Source organism: Engraulis encrasicolus, chromosome 7 (assembly GCF_034702125.1).
Source record: "Engraulis encrasicolus isolate BLACKSEA-1 chromosome 7, IST_EnEncr_1.0, whole genome shotgun sequence".
In the NCBI taxonomy this organism is placed as follows: domain Eukaryota; kingdom Metazoa; phylum Chordata; class Actinopteri; order Clupeiformes; family Engraulidae; genus Engraulis; species Engraulis encrasicolus.
In genome coordinates, this window is record NC_085863.1 from 55,462,722 (window position 1) to 55,476,149 (window position 13,428).

At 41.4% G+C, this 13,428-nt stretch overlaps 1 protein-coding gene across 1 annotated transcript; it reads right to left on the reverse strand.

The window, feature by feature from the left end:
- Positions 1-574: 574 nt before the first annotated feature.
- On the reverse strand, positions 575-12,874 carry derl2 (derlin 2). Its single transcript, XM_063204052.1, has 7 exons — positions 12,747-12,874; positions 7,065-7,130; positions 6,902-6,975; positions 6,152-6,245; positions 5,194-5,389; positions 3,518-3,608; positions 575-1,997 (listed from the first exon to the last, which is right to left on the reverse strand). Exons 1-7 carry the CDS (start codon positions 12,837-12,839, stop codon positions 1,892-1,894), a joined length of 720 nt encoding a protein of 239 aa, XP_063060122.1. The 5' UTR covers positions 12,840-12,874; the 3' UTR covers positions 575-1,891.
- Positions 12,875-13,428: the final 554 nt, after the last annotated feature.

Here is a 13,428-nt window from a genome sequence, read left to right on the forward strand (position 1 = left end):
TGATGACTATGATGACGTGGGTTAAGACTTAAGAGCGATGGGCCGTGAGAAATGGGAGGTTTCATTTCACAGTTTTCTTGGAACTTTGAACTTCTCCATATTTGGCTGTCATATTGTGTTGTGTGATATATTTATGTCTGGAACAAAAAATTCTGAAGCACCGCGGGGCATCAGAAATATAATTACTTTCTTTTAAGTAGGAGACGTGTTAATAGGCTGTGAATGAGCCATGCCACACTATCAGTATTACTGTGCCATTACTATAGTATTTGCTTGGGCCAGGGTATATTCATAAGGCAACTGTGGTCCAAAACCACAGTAGCAGCAGGCATGCCTGCGAAAACAGCTGTGAAGTGGAGGGATGGGATCAGATCTGACTCCAACACAGCGCTTTCAGGCTTTACGGGAACTTCTGGCACCACAAAGCTGTTTGAGTTGGACGGACAAGATGACTACGTTTCTAGCAGCTTTACCAAAAAAAACATCACACAATCATATTTCTCTCTCTGCTACAGTTGTGGGCAGAGGAATGAGGATACTGAATCTGAAATGATGCTCGCCAGCTACAATAAACTGAAAATCAAGCTCATGTGCTTTTTATTATACCCCAAAAGCCAGAAAAAGACTTGAGTGCTGCCGGGTAGGGATCAAGAATGGGCACGACCTACACTTTTGGCATAGCCACAAATTCTTTCAACATTATTTATAATTTCTTGTTAAATAAGCCGTATGATTTAAAATGTACCTTTTATGCACCTTGCATAAACACGAATGAGATTTTTTTTTTTTTACAACTATGAATGTGGAGAACCATCACAAAGGTAAATGCATTCAGTTTGTTTTTATACACACACAACACTGTGGACACCGTTTGTACACCCTAAGGCACTGTGGAATACAGTTATTAATGGTCAAAAAGGTCAACATGTCATGATGGGACACCATCCTAATGCGCGCTAATAGCTGAAAACATAAAGTGAAAGAATAAAATATATATATTTGGCATAGTCCCTTTACTGGTGATCATCAACTCCTTCACTTCAACAAAAGGCAACGATTGAAAACTAATTGAAAAAAAAAAAAAACCTTGTCTAGGACAACTATGAAAGAAGCCAACTGTCATGATACTGTATGTTCATAGATGCTGCAAGCATATCCAAAACCAAACTGCAATTAAAAATGTCTGAAAAAGAAAATAAAAATAAAAACTTCTGCTCAATTCTCTCCATTTCTCAGTGGTAAGTGAAAACAGTGTCATGAAAAATAAAATAATGTTTTAAAAAAAGGGTAAAAGAGGATGCAAAGCTAAATACACACTTTATATACATTTATTTTTCTTTTTTTTTTAAGTAAAATGACATTGTTCTGATATGAACTGATCCAGATTTCTTTCCTCTCCTTTCACAGTCGAATGTCAACCCATTATTGTTATTGGTGTTATTGTTTTTGGTGTTGGTGTTGTAGTTGTTGTACACCAAGACAAATCCAACCGCGGAACAGGGAGAGTAAGGGGGGGTGGAGGGGTGACGGGGGTCACTGTACAGAGAGCAACCTCCTGTTGTTGGTGTCGGTGTTGTTGTTATGGAGACCCATCTTCTGACTTTGGTCGTCCGTCTGTCAAGTCAGGCTGAAAAAAAAAGTTTCAGCGAAAAGAAGTGGGCGAAGTCGTCTGACGCACCGTGCGTCTCTTTTTTTGACCTCAGTGAGTTTCTGTTCTTCATACAGTACATGAGAAACAAGTCTGAGGTGTGGTGGGAGAAGAAACCAAAAGAAAAAAGAAACACACGTTTTCTTTAGTCTCCCACTGCACTCCAGTCAGCGTCAATGTCCAGAGGCCAAAAGACACAAAAAAACACGAAAAAGAGAGAAAGTGGCGCCGGAGCTGGAGCCGCTAGCCTCCGAGGCGTTGGCCTTCTCCCCAGGCGAAGCCCCCAGGTCGCTCCTCGGGAAGTGGGTTGTAGTTGGCATCCTCCTCGGGGGTGTCGAACAGCATTTGGCTGAGGGAGAAACAATCAGGGACACTGAGCTTGCGGGACCACAATTCTTCCCTACAAAGGCAAAGTGCACTAACAACACAAACACTGAAGCCGAATAAAGGGCCTTCAAAGTAGGGGCATTATGTTAGATATTGTAGTTACTCCAAGTTTGACATAGCTATACATCCAAAACGAGATACATGTGGATCATGAGGCTTTATCACAAGATAAAGGAGGCGTAATGAAGACCATTGTCAGTCTAAGGCACATTGACTTTGTAGGACCACAGAAACCTCATTTTTAGAGTCACCCTCCGCAGTTTGGGCAGTGCACGTTGACATGCTTGCCTCAAAATCTACACAGTCATAAAACATTTTCTTCTCACGGTTTGACTGTTTTTTATCCCAGAATACAAACAGTCGATACAAACTTGAATATTTCTGTTGTGGTACTGTATGTCAAGTCTGATTGTCTTGGCATGCTTTTTACCCCACGGCGCTCGATCGGCTTCGTTTGCCAAAAGTTACTGGTGGCAAATTCTGACAGCGGACTGCAATAGTGGTAAGGAGAGTGGCCGCGTTATTAATGACCCTTTTAAGCAGCGGCTGACTTATGAAGGAACTAAATTAACCTTTTAACCCTACTTTAACCCTTTGTTGCCCTTTCAATATTGTGATTTTCCACAGCGTTACTCACTTGCGGCACCAGTTGGGCTGCCCCCTTGCATTTATGCCTTTCTCCAGGTAGAAGGGATGCATTTGGTTACTCCTTTTTACGGCTTCATTGACTGATAACCAGACAATCTACAGAGAAGATGCTAAATTCACTTTCTATGGTGTTGAATTAACACGGTACATTTACTGTGTAGTGCAACACAGCAGCTTTTGACCACAACCCCATTTGCTGAGCAAATGGCACACTTCTTGTATTTGGTTATTTAGTGTTTGTTAAAATAGCATCCATACGACACTCTCAACATGGACCTCTACACCTACCCACACAGCTAAAGAGGCGGGCGATGTAAATAAACACACTTGCAAATAAACACTTCTCTATTGAAAGTCTGTTGCAGGGCCATACATGCATCATGTATTCATCGTTGTTCAAAGAGCTTTAGAGGCGCTGCACACGTGCAAATGACATACACACGCACCACATGTAATATCATTGATAGTGAAAAAAACTATAATGCTGGCCCACTTTTAACCTTTGAGCCACCAGATCTCCAATACGCCTTTATGACAGAAACAATGTTATGCTTTTCACAGCCAGAAAAGCGATGTTGTAATAATAGTTGTAATAATTTAGTAAAGAATATCTACCATACAGTAGGTAATGCCATAGTACTGTTCCAGTGCATGAAAATAAAAAGCATTGGAAGGGCAAAATGCTGGGAGTGCAGACATACCATAGTATATACGTGCACATGTTCAGAAAATGCAATGCAATGGTGTACACGAGAAGGTACCATCATAGATGCCTAAGCTAAAAAGGTTGCTCTTCTGTGCTTTAATGTGATATACATGAGAAGCCACACTTACAGAATAGAAGGAGTCCGTAACCATCGGCTGCCACCCGGCTGCTGTGGGAAGACGTCCTCGAGGAAGAAATAGACGTGTCCCACAGCAATACCTGAACAAGGAAAGAGGAGGCACTTCAATTAACGCCTAAACAGAAAGCCATGACGACATTTGCCATCCGTACACCACAGTCAATCTACATCTCCTTCCACGTTACCTCTGGGTTCACCCAACATATTACACCGGACATGCATTTAAAACTTCTTCGCAGTTCATCTTTTCCACCCTGGATCCCTCACACACTAGTTCTACCAATGTTTGTCAGCTGACTGTTGACTGTTGACCCCTACCACAACAAAATTCAGCGGGGAAACATAAAAGGTCACCTCTGTTATATGTAGCCTAGCCCTTTGGTTAGGTTTCTGTACTTGGCCTTCACTAAAAAAAAACAGTTTGGGGGCCCTGGCATGGCTTAACTATGGGACACTGGGTTGCTGCGCCGGCAACCCGGGTTCAATTCAAGCCCTGGTCATTTGCCTGTCCTTCCCTGACCCTCTCTACCCACTCATTTCCTGTCTCTTCCTCACTGTCCTATTACAAATAAAGACACAAAGACCATAAAAATATCTTTAAAAAAAATAAAATAAATAAAACCTTTGGGCACCCCTACTGTAGACGCTTACGACGGCATTGTATGAGGTGCGTACACTCTCAAATCCTGACATTAGATTTGTCTTCATCCCTGGGCGATGCAAGAATGTCAAAGGCCGAGTAGTAAGCAGGGCTTGGCATTGGCACCAGCCATCCAGACAAATGCTGGTAAAACCTGACTGTGGCTAGTAAACATTTCAGTGTCACTTCCCTGGTATGACATACAGTACCAGAGTACCCTGTATTCAGTAGTTCGCCCCTTGTATCTATTGTTTGTATTTACTGTAAGTTCAAGAAAAAGCACAATTAGTCAGTTTCTATTTGTTTGATCTATTTCCAAGTATGAAGCTATGCACTCATCTTCTTGCTTTAGCACCTCATCTTCCTGAGGTTCGATGTACAGTCTCATGATAAAAGAAAAACATGCATCAAATCTGTGGCTATCGGAATAGCTGAATGGCTAGTGACTCTAGAAAACCACTAGCCACAGAGTGGCCAGTGAGTGAACAGGTTAAAGGTGGGGTTGCAGGCATGACATCACTTTGGGGGAATTCCCCCAGGATTCTAAAGCCAGGCTCAAACTACACGACTAGCGATTGTGTGTCCGATTTTGGCGTCGGGGTGCACCGCACACTAGAAGAGAATCGCAACTGTCAATCTTGTCGCTGCTCGCAGCCACCGAGACAATGCCCGACGTTCTATTTCCAGTCGCAAATATCAGACAATGTGTGATTTCTACGATTTGCAATCGGCGACTCTTTGAGCTGCCAAAGTTCTATCTTAGAACGTCGCTCACGACAAGGAAATCTTTCCTGACAATCGCTTGCGATGGTCCTGGGGGGTAACGTTCCAGCGATTGTCGTAAGGGGGGTTTTCAGCCGAGAATCGGCGCGATAGTCGTGTAGTTTGAGCCAGGCTTAAGGTTCTACATAGACTCCTATGAGCCTGCGGAACCCCCAACGTGATGTCATAATGGTACATTTTCTTAAAATGGTTAACCTGCAACCCCACCTCAAGCCCTAGTAGTACGCATGTGTTGCTCTTACCCAGGAGGTCCACGATGATGGAGTTCCCCAGCAGGAGCGAGAAGCCCATGAGCACCCAGGGCAGGAAGGGCGCCTGGAAGTTGAGCAGCCCGAAGAAGTTCATGCGCACGTTGGGGTTCCTCCTACTCCACACGTACACCAGCATGATGGTGAAGGCTTGGCCCAGGAACACCAGATTCACAAAGGTGCCGAATATCTGGGGTGCAGGAGTTAAGCTTCATAGGCAAGCATGGGCTGGTAAGCCGTGTCTCTACCAGGGAAATCGACTGTACATAAATGTTCACTGTCTATAAAAATGGTGGCTTCATACATGATCGGATATATCCTTGTGACTGTTTCTCAGAGTCAAGTGTGTTTCCTTGGTAGAACCTTAGCCTTGGAAGACGTACACTCGAAAGACCAGGCTGAATGTCTCAAAAGCATATCAAAAGATCAGCAATGGAACAGGCTTGGAGGCATGGAAGTGAACCTTATGCAATTCAGTTTTCAACTACCGGTACATACTTTTTATTTCCAACCGATTTCAAACTTTTAAACATGACCGTTTGGCAGTATTTCAGCCGTGATGCAAGTTGAAACAACAATTCTGGGTGTTTTCCGCCAGTGCAACCTTGAAATTCTATGAGGGTGTGGAGCTTGGTAGAATTTAGAACTGCTTTTAGAACAGTACTTGGAGGACCGAGGAAGTACTCTTGCTTTTGAGAAACAGTGGGTGTATTCAGTAGGGGCCAATTTTGGGAACCACCGTGAGGTCGCAAAATGTTCACAACCTCATGGGTAGCTTTGAGAGGTCATGTGAGATACACTGGTAATCTATAAAAAGTACTTCTCTAATAAAATAAACCACGGATTAAAAAAAAAGAAAAACAGGATATTGTACAAATGCTCAGGCAGTAGGATTGATACATGCAGAAAAAAATGGTGTGTGTGTGTGTGTGCTGACAGCAGAGAAGGATACGGTCATAAGAAGGCCACCAAAGAGAAACATGAAGACGAAGTCAGCGGTCCTGCCCCTGAATGAGCCCTCCTCCAGCATACGACAATACCGGTATCTGCAGCGCTCCAGTTAAGGTTATCTCAAACACAGCAATCAACCAGCATCAAACACACATAATAAAACAACGAAACCAACAAAGAATATGCAGCTTGCAGAAGGGTCATTGACTTTTTTTTAGTAGCAGACGCCAGATGGTACAACCATAGCTAATGGCACATTTGTATTAGTTAAACGAATGATGTAATGTAATAAATGCATGAATTAAATAATTGCCAAGTAAAGTACAAGCAATGAACACACTTTTTAGATATTTCAGTAAAAACAAAGAACCATTTAATTAGAGTAGAATTGGGCGTGGTTACACCACCCTGACATTTGCTACTAAAAATGTAAAAGGACCCACATATGAAGACGAACTAATGAACAATACACAGGCAGCATGCAAAATTATTACAAAACCAGACATTTCAGACCATTTAAAAGCATCAAAAAACCTTATCCATTCCACATGTATCATGTACTTAGAAAAGTTGCAATACATATGTGAATGGAAGGGATTATATGTAAGATTATGCTTTCACTTTTCAATTGCAATCTTGGTTATATCTAAAGCACCAAAAGGAGGACACAGGAGTGCTCAATCATAGTCACACGGAAAAGGGATGACCACAAGAGAATTCACGGTGCAGCGAATCAATTGATAAAGGATACAAGAATATCATGTTGAATAAGAAGTTGAAGCCAACTGGACCAAAAAACAGAAAGTTTGTGACAAGTCGCCATACCTGTAAAATAGAAAGGAAACCGTTACCTGTAAATCTGAATCAGACATACAGCATGATAAACCTTGATTGACACTTTAGAGGCTACTTACTTGATAATTCCTTAGAATCAAATCAGGATTGAAATAAAGTTGAAAAGGTGTAATGAGTTCTAGTTGCTGTAGGGGAAAAGGAAAAAAACAAATGAGTTCACAGACGACCTCCACTAAAGCACAACATTTGCAGGTTTTATGTCTGAAAGACATCAACAGAAAAACAGTGAGTGGGCATCCAGGATGGACAGAAAGAATGATATAACATCACAACTTCACTGATTCGTCGTCACTCTAGCCAACATGAAAACACTTGAAATCATGTGCTGTCTGTCAGCAACAGACTCACACACTGAGAGGCCCATGCCCACACATAATCTCCATGGCTGCCCACCATGAACTGAATTACAGTTGGGTCATTTCACGTGAAATCAGACACTTTGGGACCCGACCGACCCGGATTTCAATCATACTTGGTGTGCCTTTTCAGTAGCAAGGTAGCACCACAGAACTGCATTGGTTTGAATCTGACACTAATATTAAGGGAGAAACAGACTAGGAAAGGTTCACATGTGAGGGTAGGACACTATACATTCAGCCTTGAATATATCAGTCAGTGTTGGTCACAAAAAGATGCCTGTGGTGTTGTTTGAAAGCTCTTTTCTGGCTCTACATATTACACAATCACCTTGGAATACAACTACTCTCAGAATATGAATTATGATAAATTGAAAAATTAAAAATTGAATATCTAAAAAACTCATATTTTAAAATGGCCAGTTCCTTGTCCAAACGTAGCCGGCAATGTCATGATCAGCACCTAAAATGCTGGTGTTCGGTTTGTTATTCATTTCAGAGAGAATTTGACTCACAAATATGGCGTCATACAGACCACTTACTAATAATATGGTAATACCATAGTAGCATCACATGACAAAACAAAAACAAAACAAAAATGGTCAGTGTCCATGGTCCCAGGTTTCAGAAACTAAGGCAGATGTCCATTTATACACACCAAATGATGATATGTGAATGTTTGAACATTCCTTCTCTGTGTGCCTGTGCCATCTTCCCTTTACCGTACTTTAAAGAGATAATCAATGGCTACACTCTCATTTTGTACTCTACCAGTGCATTTGAAGCAACAGCTGTGTCTTTTGTAGATAATGTATAAGTACGTCCCGTTGCAGTTACAGGTTCCACTACCAGAAGCACATCCTGATGATCCATGACAAGTCTATCTGGTCTGAAGGGAAAAGTGAAGGATGGAGATGGCCCATGAGGATGCAGGAAGTTCAGTTTCACCTCTCCAGTGCTCGGCATACATTCCTCAGCACATGCTAGCCACCAGTTGCCATCATATACAGCTACAACATACCCTTTGATGCTTGAAAATGTAACACATTCCTTTACTGAGCTCACTCTTTCAACTCTGCCTTCTCTGAATGCTCAAAATGGCCTAACTTCCACTGTGTCCATTGACAATGGGCAGAAGCTGTGTAGTTTTTGAGTACCTGGAATAGTTCTTGCAGATTCAAACCTTTTCAACAGGTTCTCAGCTTCATGATGGTACATCTCTGTTGTGGCAAACTGGCAATGGATGTTCTTGACATTATCCTTGACTGACTCCCTTGAACCAGGAACGTTTTTAAAACTATAGTTTTGTAATTCAAGATGCTATTCAATCATTTCACTGGAACAACCAGTGCAGGCCACAATCCATCCATTTGTATGCTACTACCAAGATCAGTTGAAACTGGGAAAAAAATCTGTTTTGTTGTTATTTCAGACTGCAACATTCATGATACAATTGCTGTACATCTGTTTCAGAAGCTCCTAATTCAGTTCCTCAGTGACACTTCATCAATGACAGAACATCCAAAGAAGATCCTATATTTTTTCTGATGGCTGTGCTGCACAATATAAGAACCTTAAAAACACAACAAATTTGTGCCACCACGAGGCAGATTTTCACATACCTGCAGAGTGGCACTTTTTTGCCACATCACATGGCAAAGGTCCATGTGATGGCGTTGGAGGGACAGTTAAATGGCTTGCTGCACGAGCAAGTCTGCAACGTCCTATTGACAATTAAATTGTAACGCCATACCAACTGTTTGAATTTGTCAAGGATAATGTCAAGAACATCCATTGCCAGTTTGCCACAACAGAGATGTACCATCATGAAGCTGAGAACCTGTTGAAAAAGTTTGAATCTGCAAGAACTATTCCAGGTACTCAAAAACTACACAGCTTCTGCCCATTGTCAATGGACACAGTGGAAGTTAGGCCATTTTGAGCATTCAGAGAAGGCAGAGTTGAAAGAGTGAGCTCAGTAAAGGAATGTGTTACATTTTCAAGCATCAAAGGGTATGTTGTAGCTGTATATGATGGCAACTGGTGGCTAGCATGTGCTGAGGAATGTATGCCGAGCACTGGAGAGGTGAAACTGAACTTCCTGCATCCTCATGAGCCATCTCCATCCTTCACTTTTCCCTTCAGACCAGATAGACTTGTCATGGATCATCAGGATGTGCTTCTGGTAGTGGAACCTGTAACTGTAACGGGACGTACTTATGGGTCATTCCATGTCAATTCACACGCCTTCCCCACATGACCCTCTCCGATTTACCCGATATCTCACATACAGGTACCTTTTGATGTCAATTGAAAGAATACCAAGTATTAGCACCCTACGTCTAACGGTTGCAAAGATGAAGCCCTCCAAAGTTGGGGTGCCATGCCCACCTTTCAAGCCTGTGAATTGCATACAAAATTTACAAGCAGATTTTGACACCTCTGGTTTTAGTTTGAAGGAAGATACAGGCCTAAAAATCACCATGACCCCTCAATATGACCCTGTCTGCCAGATAATGTACTTACGAATAACATGCCTTGATTATTTTTGGCTATATTAAGTCTTAAAAACTGAATTTGTGAAAAGCGTGATGAAGAGTCTTGCCATTTTGGGGTTCCATGTCTTCGAAACTATGTATGCTTTGGGAGTTATAATTGATTTTCCATCATATTTGGGAACTGTACAGTGTATTCCAAAAAAAGTAGGGCACTCTGCCTTTTAATGATGGAATAGGAGGGACTCAAAAACAGCTTTTGGACTAAATGTCCTTACGGTACCCTCTACTTCAGGCCTAAATTTAACCATGTGGGCACTTGATGAGTGGAACGCCCTTTTAACCCCATGTACAGTAGCACTGTATCAAACATTCAAGCTTGGAAAAACTTTGTTTTTCAAAGTTCTTCATATTAATCTTGGCCTTCAAAGTATATGTTTGTGTCTATGTCTTATCACAGTGTCCGTTTTGTCTGCTGCCATCTGCTGGTCAAAAAAACGCAACAACAGTGTAATGTAAGAAAACAAAAGGGGCTGGAACATCTTGCCCATAATTTACCAATAAAGTAGCCTAGAAATCTAGACGCCCCTAGGGGTTGAGCTCGCTAGGCTACCAATAAAGCCCTTAAATTCTACAGTATATTGCTATATATTAATTATGATTTTAACAAGCATTATGCAGAATGCTCAATTATGATTACATTTCTGACAGGACGCCCCCACCCCCATGTCTGGTAGAAATGTAGTGCAGGGTGAGGCCATCTTGGGACTGGCATCATGATTGAGCATTAAGCAGTCACACTTAGGAAATTATTTAAACTATTACTATTCATCATGCTTGTTAAAATCAGAATTAGTACATAGCAATATACTGTATAATAATTACAGTGCTTTATTGGTAAATTACGGGCAAGATTTTCCAGCCCCTTTTGTTTTCTTACATTACGCTGTTGTTACTTTTTTAGACCAGCAGATGGCAGCAGACAAAACAGACACTGTGATAAGATATAGAGAAAAACATATACTTTGAAGGCCAAGATTAATATGAAGAACTTTGAAAAACAACGTTTTTCCAAGCTTGAATGTTTGATACAGTGCTACTGTACATGGGGTTAAAAGGGCGTTCCACTCATCAAGTGCCCACATGGTTAATTTGAGGCCTGAAGTAGAGGGTACCGTAAGGTCATTTTGTCCCAAAGCTGTTTTTGAGTCCCTCCTATTTTATCTTTTAAAGTCTGAGCGCTCTACATTTTTCTAAATACACTGTACAGTTCCCAAATATGATGGAAAATCAATTATAACTCCCAAAGCATACATAGTTTCCAAGATATGGAGCCCCAAAATGGCAAGACTCTTCAACACGTGTTTCACAAATTCAGTTTTTAAGGCTTAATATAGCCAAAAATAATCAAGGCATGCCATTTGCAAGTACATCATCTGGTAGACAGGGTCATATTGAGGGGCCATGGTGATTTTTAGGCCTGTATCTTCCTTCAAACTAAAACCAGAGGTGTCTAAATCTGCTTGTAAATTTTGTATGCAATTCACAGGCTTGAAAAGTGGGCATGGCACCCCAACTTTGGAGGGCTTGATCTCCGCAACCGTTGGACGTAGGGTGCTAATACTTGGTATTCTTTCAATTGACATCAAAAGGTACCTGTATGTGAGATATCGGGTAAATCGGAGAGGGTCACCTGGGGAGATTCTAGGGAATCATGTGAATTGACATGGAATGACCCTTATACATTATCTACAAAAGACACAGCTGTTGCTTCAAATGCACTGGTAGAGTACAAAATGAGAGTGTAGCCATTGATTATCTCTTTAAAGTACGGTAAAGGGAAGATGGCACAGGTACACAGAGAAGGAATGTTCAAACATTCACATATCATCATTTGGTGTGTATAAATGGAAAACTGCCTTAGTTTCTGAAACCTGGGACCATGGACACTGACCATTTTTGTTTTGTTTTTGTTTTGTCATGTGATGCTACTATGGTATTACCATATTATTAGTAAGTGGTCTGTATGACGCCATATTTGTGAGTCAAATTCTCTCTGAAATGAATAACAAACCGAACACCAGCATTTTAGGTGCTGCTCATGACATTGCCGGCTACGTTTGGACAAGGAACTGGCCATTTTAAAATATGAGTTTTTTAGATATTCAATTTTTAATTTTTCAATTTATCATAATTCATATTCTGAGAGTAGTTGTATTCCAAGGTGATTGTGTAATATGTAGAGCCAGAAAAGAGCTTTCAAACAACACCACAGGCATCTTTTTGTGACTAACACTGACTGATATATTCAAGGCTGAATGTATAGTGTCCTACCCTCACATGTGAACCTTTCCTAGTCTGTTTCTCCCTTAATATTAGTGTCAGATTCAAACCAATGCAGTTCTGGGGTGCTACCTTGCTACTGAAAAGGCACACCAAGTATGATCGAAATCCGGGTCGGTCGGGTCCCAAAGTGTCTGATTTCACGTGAAATGACCCAGTTGACAAGAACAAGGATTGGCATCATAACAACGCAACATTCAGATAAACAATCATACCAATCGTTAGCCTGTTAGCCTAAGTTGTGTGTCACACATGAAAGCGTCACAGTATGTTAGCTTCATGTCTAGCTGATGTGTTGTCTTTTGGAGATCCCTTGTTCATAAAACATGATTCCTGTACACTGTTTGACATTAACGTGAATGATGAATCGGTGCATTTGGATAACATAACAACCAAAGAGCTACATAACGACATCTGGGACACACGGCTATGCTAGTACAGCAGCCTGTACTGAACAGGCTGTGACGACTTCATGCGTGAATCTTTCTTGATTACCACAGAAATCCGTAATTTTCACGTTAGCTCTATTGTTAAGCCCATTTCTTACCACAGCAGCTGTTGTAAGCACACACGCAGTCGTATATGCTCTGGTTACCACAGGAATCTGTAAATATTCCTGCTGGAATGTCTGGTAAGCCATCTTCTTCGCACCCACCACACAGGTGCTTCCGGCACTTTCTTGACACGTCACAACATTCAGCGAGCTCTCATTCGTGTAGTGTTGGATCAGCCTGTTTTATTATTAGACCACAGTCGTGTCAGTCATACGAAGGCCGTCCTTGTGAAGATATGTCAATTTTCCATTGGCTCTTAAGAATGTACGTGTGTGGTGGGGCGCTCGACACGACTGTTAATTATTAGGTTTTAGGGCCTATCCTGTGCGATATCTATCTACAGTACCGATACTATGGTGTGTGCAGTGAAGATGGAAATCATGCAAATTTAAATGTTGACTGATGAAAGACTCTGGTAAAGCACTGACTCAAAGCATAGCTCCGTTAGCTTACTGTAGGCCTAAAATTAAATTCAATACAAAGTTTTAATTTTCACAATAAACAGGCCTATGCACTGTTCTAATGACAATATGACAGCCGAGTGGACATCATTGGACATCTAGGTTACAGTCGCTCAACTTTCAATTAGCTTTTTTATGCAGTAATGTAGTTTTGGATAAAATCCACAAGAGGGAAGCAATGTCAAACCTCCTCCGGTAAGGATTGGAATGGTCA

Coding starts and splice junctions, on each gene's coding strand:
- derl2 (XM_063204052.1), bottom strand. CDS start 12,839: ATGGCTTACCAGACATTCCAGCAGGAATATTTACAGATTCCTGTGGTA. Junction 7,131..12,746: donor TGCTTACAACAGCTGCTGTG/GTAAGAAATGGG, acceptor TTTCCCCTACAG/CAACTAGAACTCATTACACC. Junction 3,609..5,193: donor CATCATCGTGGACCTCCTGG/GTAAGAGCAACA, acceptor TTCCTTGTTCAG/GTATTGCTGTGGGACACGTC.